Source organism: Parus major, chromosome 3 (genome assembly GCF_001522545.3).
Source record: "Parus major isolate Abel chromosome 3, Parus_major1.1, whole genome shotgun sequence".
In the NCBI taxonomy this organism is placed as follows: Eukaryota; Metazoa; Chordata; class Aves; order Passeriformes; family Paridae; genus Parus; species Parus major.
Genome location: NC_031770.1, coordinates 39,206,885 through 39,220,244, shown reverse-complemented (window position 1 = coordinate 39,220,244; position 13,360 = coordinate 39,206,885). Strand labels below are relative to the sequence as shown.

The 13,360-nt window shown below is 39.3% G+C and overlaps 1 protein-coding gene across 1 annotated transcript in view; it reads left to right on the top strand.

Annotated features, from left to right (window-relative positions):
- LOC107202385 (ribosomal protein S6 kinase alpha-2) overlaps positions 1–13,360 on the top strand; it is a 157,715-nt gene that overhangs the window by 116,969 nt on the left and 27,386 nt on the right. Inside the window, exons 12-14 of the mRNA XM_015623089.3 lie at positions 5,175–5,277; positions 9,990–10,120; positions 11,737–11,862. Of these exons, the coding sequence (XP_015478575.1) occupies positions 5,175–5,277; positions 9,990–10,120; positions 11,737–11,862 (360 nt within the window). The remainder of the gene's footprint in view (positions 1–5,174; positions 5,278–9,989; positions 10,121–11,736; positions 11,863–13,360) is intronic.

The following is a 13,360-nucleotide window of genomic DNA, read 5'->3' as shown; positions in this document are numbered from 1 at the left end:
GCTGCAGGTGCTGCTGCCAAGCCAAGCACAGCGTGCCAGTAGCACGTGACCACTACATGCAGAGGCAATAAGGGCAATCCTGGGAAACATGAATGTGGCCAGGGAACCCTTCTCCTCCTGGCCTTTCCCAGAAGCCATTCCCATATTCCAGGGTGCCATCCTTCAGCAAAATCTCCAACCACCTTAGGTTTAACTTCTGGCTAACTTCTGCACTAAACAAACTGTGGACAATTTGACATAGAGTTTTTATGCCCAGATTTAAATGGTGGCATGACACTCCCTAAGACTCATATTTTTACAGCTGTTATCCTGTAACAAAGCCCTAAATTCTCACTTCCCAAAGTGAAAAATAGCTGGAGGTTTCTGGAAATATCAGTCTTGCTGCTGTGAGGCATTTAGCAGGCACCATGAAGCAAATTCAATAGATTTGTTGTTAAGTGGATGGACTGTCTTTCATGATCAAGGCTGGGATGCTCAGGAGAGAGATTAAATGTCCAGCTCCTTGACAGTTTTACCTGCTTATTAACCTTGCACCTCCTTTTCTTCTTAAGACCAGCAGACCCAAAAAGAGTTGACCTCAGATAATTCAAGTCATGGACTCTGAGAAAGCAGAGTCTGGTTCCTGTTTTTTTCACTACTGTTTCTTCTTTCCAGGTCATGCATAATGAATTTCTGGCTTTTCATTGAAAATGAAAAATGAAATCCCTTTTTGCAGACTGCTGTAGGAAGAGTGGGCTATAAACAGTAGTTTTTGTTTGGATGGCAGACTGCATTGGAACTGGAGCAAAAGACATGATTGACAATGAACTGTCAAATACAGCTGAGGAAAGGAATGGGAAGAAAGTGGATTCCAGATCCTTTTCCTTTAATATTAATCAGAGATCAAACTGAACCAAAAATGTGAATTATTTAATTGCAGATTTTACCAATAGCAAAAAATTAATCCTGGGGTCTGAATTCTGCTACCTTTTCTATCATTTGCCTGCAATAACACTGAGTCATTAGTCTAGGAGTGGACAAGCATTTCAGAGTGTAGTTCATCCTTTTGTCTGCTTATTGGATTTATCATGATAGGTGTATGTATCAAGGGAGCTTGTTCTCACACTACAACTGCACCACTGTGGAGGGTAGCATCTTTCTATTTCTAGAAGATGTCTAAGGAATAATTCAATTCTTCATCAAAGAAACTCAGTTGAGGAAATGACTAAATAGTTTTTAATGAAATTAAACCATTTTCTTTTTCTTGATATTTGCCAGGCATGTGTACAGAGTATTTACATCTCTGGGGTTCTTAGGAGTGTGAAATTTTTAAAGATGAAAAACTAACTACTTCTTAATAAGAAGAGAAAGAAACACAGTGTGACAGCATTTCATTACTAGTCTTTCTTGTGTATTACTTAAGTTCCAGCTGAGGAGGTGTTCAGATGAAGATCATACTAGGGATGGGGCAACAGATTTTAAGAAAAGGTCAGTGGCACCTGGATTAAATAAAAAATTAGTTATTTCAAATAAAAATGTTTTTTTTTCTGAAATCAGAAAGAAAGTCAATAGAAGCTCATTCTTAAACTGCTGTAGAAGTGGTTTCTAGTTAATTCATAGGTACTTATGAAAGTCTCAGGAGGACATGAGGGGTTGATAAGTAGTCAGAAGCATGGATTTATATCCAGGCATGAATATCTAAATCAGTGTTTTCACACCTTGGAGTCCATCTCCCTCGTTCTGTGGATTATGCACTCCCTCAGCACAGCCTCTGGATCTCTGTGTGTTATGCAGTGATTCTTCATACCTGTCAGTCACATTTTGCTGTGCTGAGCCAATGCTGTGGCCAGTTTAAAAAACTGGTGATGGAATGTGGGAGCTTATTCTCTACCGGGAAAGAGAAATAAATAGTATTTCCAATAAAACTTTTAGGGCTAAGGAGTGCAGTTCTCGTTTATGGATGTGGGAATGATATGGAAGAAAAAAAATCCTCAGCATCTTATACCTGTGCAAGATAACAAACATATAATGATCCTAAGTACCCAGCCTGAAATTTAAATGCTCCAGTTAGCACTATGGTATCCAAAGTCTCTTTTAAATGCCTAATAAGATGCCCCAAAAGATAAATTTGAATATCAAAACTGGAATGTAAACTGGGAATACTGAGGCCCTGTTCCCATTTAAACAGATGATGGAACTCACTTTTACTTTTGCAAACAGTACTAAGACTACCATGACTTAGAATGTACATAACAGCTTAAACTTCACCAGAAGTTATGGACATTCTGATAGAAATGGTCAAAGGCAAGATTTGAAATTTAACTTTCTGTCATTTCCCACTCTGGTTGGTTTCTGCCAGAAAAAGTCATGGTCAAGATACATCATCCCCAAAAAATTGGGGGACCATGGTAAAAGATAATAACTAATACATTTCCTAAAATTAGAAATAGTCTTGAAAAATCCAGAAGTATCTCAAACCCTCCAAGAGATTCACTCTCTATGTGTATACAAAGCAATCACTGTGATTCTTACAATTTTCTTAAATCAGCTTGTGCCAGAATTGTGTTTTGCAGGCTACAGGATGCAGGTTTTTGAAGGAAGAGGCGTTCTGCCTGGAGCAGACCTTTGTGTTTCACTGTGTTGGGCTGCCCTGTGGTTTAGTGATTTGGCTTGGGTTGTAGTAGCTCTCTCAGAGAACTGGAGCCAGTGTGGGATGAAGAAGTCCATAGATGATATCTGCTTTTCCTGGTCTGCAATGATTTCGTTTAGTTACTCTATTCAAGAGCTTGGGGGAAAAAAATGTTTTAGGCAGTTTACCTTTTGCTCTTCTGTCGCTTAATTTTTATCACAAGTGGGTAAGGAAATGGAAAAGAGAGTCATCAGGGTTGTGTTCAAAGGAAGTGCCTTTCACTTGCACAAGCAACTTCTTTGTTTCCATCCCCTCCCAGAAAAAAATTTTGTGATTATAAATCTTTAGGTGGCGTGTGACTCACGATGAATCTTAAATCCCTCCCTAGTAGTGGAGGATGTGGGTTAGGGATTCAAAATACAAATGTAGCTCCAGCAGCACTTAAGAAACTACAGATGGGGGAAGGAATTAAGAGGCCAGAGAGAATATGGTTATGATAATGAAAAGAGAGTGCAATTCCTGAATGATGTACAGCTCTGAAACATTTTCCAATTTTTAGACCTCACAGGATGAGCTGTGCAGTTAATTCCGTGAGAAAGCGTGTGCATGTGACCCTATTGCTTTCTGCAGCAGAAGCACTGCAGTTCTGAATTAAGACAAATAAAGGGAAGCTGGGAAGTAAATAGCTTTCTCAAGGTGAAATCCTAGCAACAGGAAAACCTTCAGTAGGTGCTGAGTGCTCTTGTAAAGTTCTGTGCAGACAGAAAAAGATGTATGTTAATTACTAGGTTGATACTGTTCAGCTGATGAGTGACACTTCCTGCTTAAAATTGCAATTGGCTTTTAATTATTTGGAAGACTGGCTTTCCATTGTGGCTCACAGCAGTTATTCATCTGCTTTCCTCTCCAAAGATATGGAGCAGTTTTACGCAAGCAGGAACTTTTTATGGTGAAATGGCCATTAATTATTGCAGAGTCATTTCCAGCCTCACCGTTTCACTTTCCCAAGGAATCATAATTCAACCACAAATATATCCTTTATGTTAAGGCTAATACTATGCTACAGAATGTTCTGTTTCAAGAATCTTTATTTATCAATGCAAAATCAAATTCAAACTATGGGGATATGTATCTATCTTAGATTTGACCATGTGCTTTGTATTACAGAAGTTAATTCCCCAGAAAACACACAGTTAAAAAGAATCTTTCTGCACTCAAGGAGCTGGACAAGCATTCAGTAATGTCCAGTAAACATTTTGAAAAATCAGCTCATTAGGAAGTCGTTTTAAGAGCTAACATAAAAGTGCATATTGCAAACAGTCATAAAATTGAACTCTCCAGTTCTTATCATGACTTGAAAGTTTGCATTAAATGTTATATTTATGCTCAGACATGTTAATTATGGGGAACTGTCTGTGGCAACTAATTCAGCCCTTTGAAACCTGAGGACAAAAGCATTGCTAGAAAGGAAATGCAGTCTAGGTACTGCAACATGGAGCAGGGAGTGAAAATGGAGCTCTGTTTTCCATGCTGCCATCAGCATGATGTTCAGTTATGGCCATTTCAGGCAGAGATGATGCAAAGATGGCTGAAATCAATAGGGCTCTTTCCATTAACCTCTACAGGCTTTGGAGCAGGTCCAGACATCCTCACCTAAGTGTGCATCTCTGTGTGTGTATGAATGCTTGCCATGGAGCATGGCGTAGCAATTTCGTAAAGATCTCTGACAGTGAGTTAAAAGGCTCCAAAGTCCCTCATAATAAAGGCAGGATGTATTGGGATGAATTTAAGGTGCCTGTTGCTTAAGTGATCCCCCACATGACCCCTCAGTCACCAGCAGATACTCGTACACCTAGCAGTACTTACCTGTTACATACCTTCCTCATGTTTGCCTTTGTTTTGTTCCCCAGTTCAAGACACATGTAGAGCTTCAGTGTGATTGCCCACCCATCCACAGTGCTTTCTCCCTAGCATCTTTTGATAGGAATATCATGTAACCATCAGCTGTAAACCCACTTCCCTTTTATCAAGATATGCTAAAGGAACAAGTCTCTCATTTAGGTTGTAAGGACCAGGCCAAGCCAAGCCTCTTGCTCAGCTCAGTCTGGCAGCACATCAAACACATTGCTGGTTCTTGACAAATAATAAATGCTAAAGCAGGGCTTCCTAGCAGCTCTTTGTGCTGATTGCCATTGCTGCACCGCTGAAGTCACCCTGTTTCCTGGTCTTACCATTGCACATTCCAGTCCTGCCCCTGGACCAGTGCATTTCCAGATGCCCCAGCTGGAATACTGTTCCAGTCTACGGACTACAGGTTTCCCAGGACCATTTGTGCTTATATTCAGGATTCCAGTAGCTAAAATGTGCAGGGACCATCCAGGGCACAGATTTTAAACCGACAGGAAAGCAAGAGCCAGAACCACGGCTACATCATCCTCTTCTTGTCAGTCCAGCAAGGATAGCCTGGAGCTGAGAGAGGATGCCCTAAAGAAAGCAGGGGAGTCTATCTCCAGATGCTGAGAGTGTGCACATTGATGCTGACTGTGATCTGTTTTTCTCCTTGTAGAAACTGTACAGAAAAGAAATCAAGCCGCCTTTCAAGCCCGCAGTGGGGCGGCCAGAAGACACCTTTCATTTTGATCCAGAGTTCACATCTCGGACCCCCACAGGTCAGTAAGGTGGCACATGGGCAAGATATCTTTTCAGTTAGTAAATTCATGCTTCCTCTCCCCTCCCTCTTCCAACACATTCTATAAGTCTGATCACCTGTGGCACTACAGGGTTTTGCCATATCCATCAAGAAGCAACAATTGGTTTTGCTCTTCCAGCAAAAGAAGCTCATAAGTATTTCACTGATTTCACATTTTTTAAAGGAAAAAAATTTAATGTGAATTCACAGATTTCACATTTTTTAAAGGAAAAATAACTATTGTTTTGCTATTTTATTACTCATCTTTGCATATACTAGCTAAATACAACTATTTTAAATTACCTTGGCTTCAAAGAACTTTGTATCTCTGCAAATTAGTATGTAATTATATATTGCATGGATGTTTTATTTAATTATGACATCCCACGGACTGTTAATGTGTGGTTAAAAGCAATGAAGAATCATCAAGTTCTCAGGTCAGCAAAGTTATGTCAACAGGAAATTTGGCCCAAAATATTTAGAAAATGCTTGCAGAGATAATGTTGTTCCTGTCACTTTCTAACAGAAATCCCACACTATACTACACTTTATACGTGAAGGTGACTGTTGCCCAAAACTCAGTCTTTCTACTCTTTTAAGTGGAAAGCAAGAATATCAATAATGTCAGAGTGGTAATCCCACTTAGAATGTTGCCTCCTGCTAGACATGGGCAAGTTACATAACATTTCTGCCTGTGAGGTACCTGTGTAAAGAAGTACCTATTTATATTTCCTAAAGTGTAAAACTTAAATTAGTTGTTTTTTGTAAAACAATCTGAAGGTGGTAAACACTGTAAATGTCACATACTATCATGGTAATAATCAAGTCTCAAGCTTCAATCCTCAAATTACCCCAGAACTGTTGCAGTGAGAGGGAAAGAGCTGAGCTTTCATTATGAAAACATCTATATTATAACACGTGAATCAAAGCTGAGATTTCCTGCAGTTTTTATTCAGGCTTGTCATGACCTACACCATTTTATCTTAAAACTAGCCCAAACTTCCATTCAAAGCCTATCTCAAATTTCTTTTCATGGAGTTTGAAATAAGGGTGTCTACTCCAAATCTTTCCTCAGTCAGTTTTTTATTTTTTAATTTTTCTATTTTTTATTTTTTTATTTTTTTATTATTTTTTTTTGCAAAGATATTCTGACTTTTACAAACTATAAAAATATTACATTCTTGCTTTTTCAACTGGGACATCTGCCTGTCTCCCATATATGTTGGTCATTTTTTGATATTCCTGTTCCACTGCAAAGAAACATACTCTTAGGTTTCCAGACATTTCACACATCTGATCTTAACTTTAATGTAGATTTTCAGAGACAAATTTCAGTGATTTCTCTGAAATATTGAAGACTGCAAGTTACTCTGGTCTTGAGGGATGTGTGCTCTGGTGCTGACATGGGAAGTTTCACTGATGTGGAAAGAAGCATTAAGAGTTTGGATTGCTTTGGAAGTTCACACTCCATTGCTTGTACTGATGCCTGGGGCTATATTACACTCTACATGCTACTACTGTTGCCTAATTAAATTTGTAATTTTGTACAAGAGACTGACTTGGAAGGTTTGTTTTGGGGTGGTGGCTGGGGTGGGGAGCCCAAATTCTGCTTTGGGCTACCATGGATATGGCTTGAGAATCAAATATTTCAAAAAATAGGTTTAATTTGAAGTATGAACACATTTACACTTTCAGAATGATGGAACAGCCCTTGCAGACTGGTAGAATATTTTTCAGCCCCTGACTGTTGACTGGTTGGGTCAGACAAACTGGGGAGAGTATCACAAATGTGTTTAATACCGGCTCACATTGCCAATGGAATAGAGCAATAATATTTTGTGGATTTTCTATCAGGGCATAGACCCCAAACAAACTAACCCTGTTACTGAGAATACCTTCAGATAGAAAGCACTATAATAATTCCAGCTTCATGATCATGCAGTTGTGTTTTAATAAAGCTGTTAGTCACTACCAAGGAGGAGATACAGAAACATATAGTAATTTTACACTGTCTTTATGAATGAGTTCTCCTGTCTGAAAGCAAGTTTATGTCAAAGTTTTGGATCCAGTAAATCTTGTCAGTGCAGTGATTTGCTGTACCTCAGAAACTTCCTTTACCCTGGAGGCTGAAACCGCATTCTGTGGATTCTTGACTTCAGATCTAAGTGTGCCAAAGATGTGGTTTCTGATGCTGACAGATCATTTATGTGGGTATAGTTTCACATCACTTTTTCTCAGAGATCTGTCCAAGTTGGAGTTGCTTTTTCTGGCCATTTGCTTCCTAAATTCACCACTGTGGACCCACATCTCATTTGTGGTGACTCAGGTCCTTCCAGGGAGCCAGAGTGAAGCAATCTAGGCTAGAAATGATGATTTGAATAAGGATCAAACCAAGATTATTCCTATGACCCAACTTAGATTTTAGTCCACAAATGTTTGTACTGCTGTAATTGATGGGACAGCAGGCTGTAACCAGCAGGGATGTTTTAGGCTGTCTTTACTGCTGAGAAAAAAGTAGTTTCACCTGAAGTATCTAAATATCCTCCTGTGCAAATAAGATGTTTGCTAACCCCAGTGAAACTTAATGAAGGAAATTTCTTAGGAGTTATGAAGCCTTTGAAAACCCTTAAACTTAGATACTCTAGTGGAACAAAGAATTATTACTTTTTCACAGAAAGAAAGATAACCATGATACATGATGGGTGCTTGTAAGCGGATCTAATTCAGATCTATGAAATTATTCTGATTTATAAGGCCCAGAAAAATGATTTAGGTTTCTGAGCTATCAGTTAATTGACATGATTTATGCATAATTTTGCACTTAGCAAAAATGTTTTAATGGGCAAATCAGTTGTTGGAGATGAATATTTAATGGCGAACACCAAATCATCAATAGTTCATCTGCAGTATTTGCTGAAGCGATTGGCAGTGAATTATGAAGGAACAGTTTTTTTAAATAGAGCTGACCTACTGCTTTAGTTTTAGAGCTGAATCACAGCTTTTCTGAGGTTCAGAAGTGTATTATTGTCATTCCATTTTTAAAAACAAACATTTTTTTTTTTCTCTTAATTAATCCCTCATGCAAAAATCACTGTTATAGATATGCCAGGGTAGGAAGCATCCAGTGATGCAAGAGGTCTGGTGTGATTCATCCACATATTTCATCCATGCAAGGAGAGTGAATGTCCATCAAAAACACTGAGATAAACAAAAAACCCACATCATTTTACCAAAAGGCAATCTTCTCCATCTGAATTCTGCTTGCTGTCCAATAAGAACACACTGACTTCTGACTCCTGTGAAAGCTGAGGCAGCTTTGTGATGAGAAATAGAATTAGCTGCATTCTCAGTTTTGTTTATTCCCAAGCAGATATATATTGGTTTTATCAAGTTCTGACTTTTGCTCCTCTATCCATTTGACCAGTAGATTTATAAAGGGGGTGTACATGCTAAAAAGTACACATTCTTACACATTTTCAGGGCCTCAAACAGGTGAGTCAGATATAAAGCTCAGTGGGGATTTATTTTCTTTAGATAACCGGGTATTTACACTCTTTATTATAGGGAAATAGCTTTCTAAAGAAAGTTTAGCTCTATGACTTTGTCAGTAAATCACATGGTGAACTGGAGGAAATGTGAAAGGAAAAAAAAAACCCAAAACAACCCACAAGCCCCCCCAAAAAACCAAATAAAAGGTTAGCAAATTTCAGTAATGCAGGTTTTATAATACACAGCCAGTTGCCAAGGAATGGTTTACAAAATGATTCTTCTTGCTCAGGAAAGTACCTTGGATAAAACATACACTGTGAAGAAAGATCTCTTTAAATCTTTTGAGAATTTTAAGTGAAGCACAGCTTTGCTTGCTTTGTCATGCTGATTCTCTCACTGAGCAGTGGTGCAGGTAAAAAGAACTTCTGTCTGGTTATTTCATTCCAAAGGCAGAATAACCCAGGATTTTTTCTGAACTGTAACCATTCTTTCCCTCCTTTTGGAATGCCAGGGGAAGGAATTGGGGGAATAAAAATCTCCTAATCACATGAAGGTTAGTTAAAACAATCCTAGTCATTTTTTTCTGCCTGAGGATAGGTCAGCCACTGTTTTTCCTAGAGTAGATCCCAGCTCCTAAAGCAGCTCCAGAAGATTCCTATAAGGCCACAAACCATGTAGTATTGTGCTTTTACATTGGTTTCATGCATCCTCTGTATTGTCCTGACCCACACAATGTGCCACTTCAGTCTTTGTAATTTCTGTAGCCAATTTCTCTAGCCAAGCCATTCTGTAGTTGCAAAGGACAGATAGAGCAGCCTGCAGCTTTCTTCCACTCCCTGGAGAACCTCTGCTGAACCCTGCAGGGTGCCCTGCCCTGAGTCTCCTCACCGAGCCCCTCTGCCCTGTGCCTCCTCTCTCTCTCTGCACTCTTGGCACAGGCAATACTTTGCCTAAGAATGAAGATGGCCTGTGAACAAAATCCCTGTATCCAAGAGGATATTGCAAACAATACCCCTGCATTGTTCAGATCCAGAGGAGAGGGATGGAGAAGGCACACCAAAGCTGTGATATAGAGGTGAATTATATTTCCCTTGTCAGATCTGCTATTGACTGGCAGGGGTGACTTTGTCTGTTGCTGTGCCATGCTACTCCTTTCTGTTCTTTTGTGCAGTTCATGAGGCCATTCTTTTCCTTCTCCTACAGATTCCCCAGGTGTTCCTCCAAGTGCCAATGCTCATCATCTTTTCAGAGGGTTCAGCTTTGTTGCCTCTAACTTGGTGCAGGAGCCTGCACAGCAAGATGTGCACAAAATCACCGTTCACCCAATTGTGCAGGTACTGATGCTGGTTACATTTCACACCTGATGTGCAGATACGGATGTGTGTATTTAAACTGCCCAATGTTCTCACTGGTACTTCACAGCTACCTAGTGTAGGAAGGAGGTGTTTTACATGCAGCATGTAGGTGTTGGAAAATGAGAATTTTTTGGGAAGGCTTTTATGTATAAAACGTTCCTCACCACATTGGCAAAGGAAAAAGGAACTGCACTTTGTCACAACTAAAATAAAAAGTACTTCTCAATACCTGAAAGAGGATTCCAGTTGTGCATGCAGGGCAGGTAATGAAATACTGTTTTTTCACTGAATGCATTTTATTCTCAACAGTTTTGTCTTGGATTATATGATCCAGTCAGCCTGTGCTGGCAAATGGGTTTGAGCTACTGCTATAGGCTCCCAGAGACACGGAGCTCATCCTCCTGGGTGTAAGAGGCAGAGCAACTCCTGTTGCTGTCCAAGAACCTGGGTGTACTCACCTAAAACAGGGTGCTTGATGGGGGAATGTACCAGACACTTGGTTCTTTGCTGCCATTTCCCTAAAAAAACCTATCCAGTTGTACTTTAAACCAGAAACAAATTGCTACAAAAGATTTGATACATCAGAGGACAAATGAACAGGGAGAAAGAACTGGGCTGCTTAAAGATGCAGCCCATTTTCTCACTAGGAAAAAGCTCCCTCTCCTACCCACAGTCACAGGTATAAATACCTCAAGGACAGAGACCCTGCCTGTGTTTTTTATAGGTTTTTATCTCTATTTTAATTATTTATGGTGGAATATGTCATACTCTTAAAGATGCTCTGACGCCACAGTAAGTGAAATGTTACCCAAGTGATTACATCCCAGAAATGTTATATATATTCCTGTGATTTGCTTTGCAAAAATGTGTTGAATATTGACATATGTACATCTTAAAATTTATCAGGTTCTGTGTGGACTTTGCTAGCAAAGCTACATTTTACAGAGGATTCTGGAGAATTTTTAGAGGTGTTGGTTGTTTCTTGAGTCCTTGAATGGAATTTGCAGCAAAGCCTCAGTTGGGGTTCACCATTGAACCTGCCCAGACATTTTCCAAAGAGCATATGATTTAATGGCTTAAAATATGAACTTCTCTCTCACAAAGAAACTAGAGATAAACATATCCTAGACAGGACCTCCTGATCTGGAAGCACTCCCCATATATGGGGTATCTCTCTTGGGCACTGTGAAGCTGTTAGTATTTTATATGTTATCTGCCCCTCAGTAATTAGAAATCAGTTTATATTGTCAAGATAGGAACATTTGTCAGGAGGTTTGGCCCACAGTTTCCTATGAAATTCTAATATAGGATGATTTTCTGCATTCCAGAAATAGTTTAGAAAACCCCAGGGGTTTTGCCACTACTTCTACACGGAAAATTCATCTTACAGAACTGGAAAAAGGTAGAAAAGAAGAGACACATTTCCTTGATTAAATAAAGGGATTCATATTTTTTTAACTGGATTTAGGAAGCTGCTAAGGACAAGAGAGCTCTGTGAATGAGAGGGGATCAAGCTGCTCTTTCAAGGGGAGGCTAGTGCTTGCTTTTACATATCAATGTCCTGATTGTCTTGTTTATTTTGTCTTTCCCTGTAGCAGTTACATGGCAACAACATTCATTTTACTGATGGATACGAGATCAAGGAGGACATAGGAATTGGCTCCTATTCAGTGTGCAAAAGATGTGTTCATAAAGCTACAGAAACAGAGTTTGCAGTGAAGGTAAGAAAGTCTCTGGTAAATGCCAGAAATGCAGCTGAGGCTGCTCTGCCAGCCAGGGCAGCAGTGGGGTCGCTGGATATTTTGTTGGCTTATTTCTTGCTGCTGGGTGTCACTCAGTATCTTTCCTGTTTTGTAAGATGGCAGGTTTCATGGTAAGTCTTTCATATTTTTGCACACTTCAGTCCCACCATGTAGAATTCCTCAGTGGAAAAAACCTTTGCTGTCTTGCATGGAAATCCTGTTAACCACTGCAGCCATGCTCATTACAAACTGAATAAGATTTTTAACGTATCCTACACTGAATCATCATAATTTTAAAAACTGACATATAAAATTATTGCAAAGTTGAACAATTTATTTATTCCTCTTTCTCAAGTTGTTTAGAACTCACTTTTTTTGTAATTAGACAGGTTTTTCAGTGAAAATCATGACCACGTAGAAAAACTCAGATTTCCCTTTGTCTTCTCCACCTTCAAAATGGATGCTATCAAAAGGAGTGAAAGTCAATCTTCAGCAGAGATTTAAATATTGATTTGGCTGGGCATCAAAGACAAGTCAGTGAACTTCAGACTTGATCAAGCAACGGTGCATAAAACAGAGTCACCTCAGCCACAGAGGCCAGGGAGCTGCTGAGATGAGGGAAGAACTTCAGTAGAACTGCTTTGGAAGGCCCTGCTCAGAGAGCTGTCATCATCTCTATTCACTGCTATTGAATAGACAGCATGCAGCCATTTCAGGGGGCACTACAGACCAGTGGCAGGTGGTTGTGATATCTCAGAGGAAGAGTTTCAAACATGCACTTTAAGGAAGAGTTTAGCAGTGAAAACACTCAATATGTTAGAAAAGTATTTCATGGTTTTGTTCTCATAGCAAAAGGGGTAGGATTAGATTATAATATGGAATTTGAAAAGGCAGAGGAAGTTAGGTCAGATCCTTTCCCTCTGTAGCATCTCATGGGAACAGATTGCAGCACAGAAAGAAGTGTAGTTACCAAACTTGCAGCAAATGAGAGGATCTAGCCAACTGCCACTCTACTTGTGCTGTTTTAAAATTTTAGAAAAGAGATGTAAATTCTGCTAATAAATGAGATTGTCTTTGCTATTTAATGAGATGTTGAAAGCTTGAGAAAGTGATCCAAACTGCAGTTCATGAGATAAATGACCTCCAGATAGTCAATAGAATAATATTAAACATTTTATTCAGTCTTATTTTCCACTGCTAGACTTATGGCAATGCAGTATCCATGAAAATCCATGAAACTTTTCATGTTTCCTCATGATGGCCAACAAAAATCTGGAAACCACTATTAACCTACAACCTGCTGATGTCACTGTTCAAACAATGGTTGATTTTTCTAGGCTACACCACAATTAGGAGCAGATCTGTGGGCTTGCATATGAATGTGCTACTATTTTCATTTCTAATGAATGAAAAAAATCAGAGCTTCTCAGTACCCAGGTCATTTGTCAACAGATGCCATTATGTTGTAGAAGGTGTG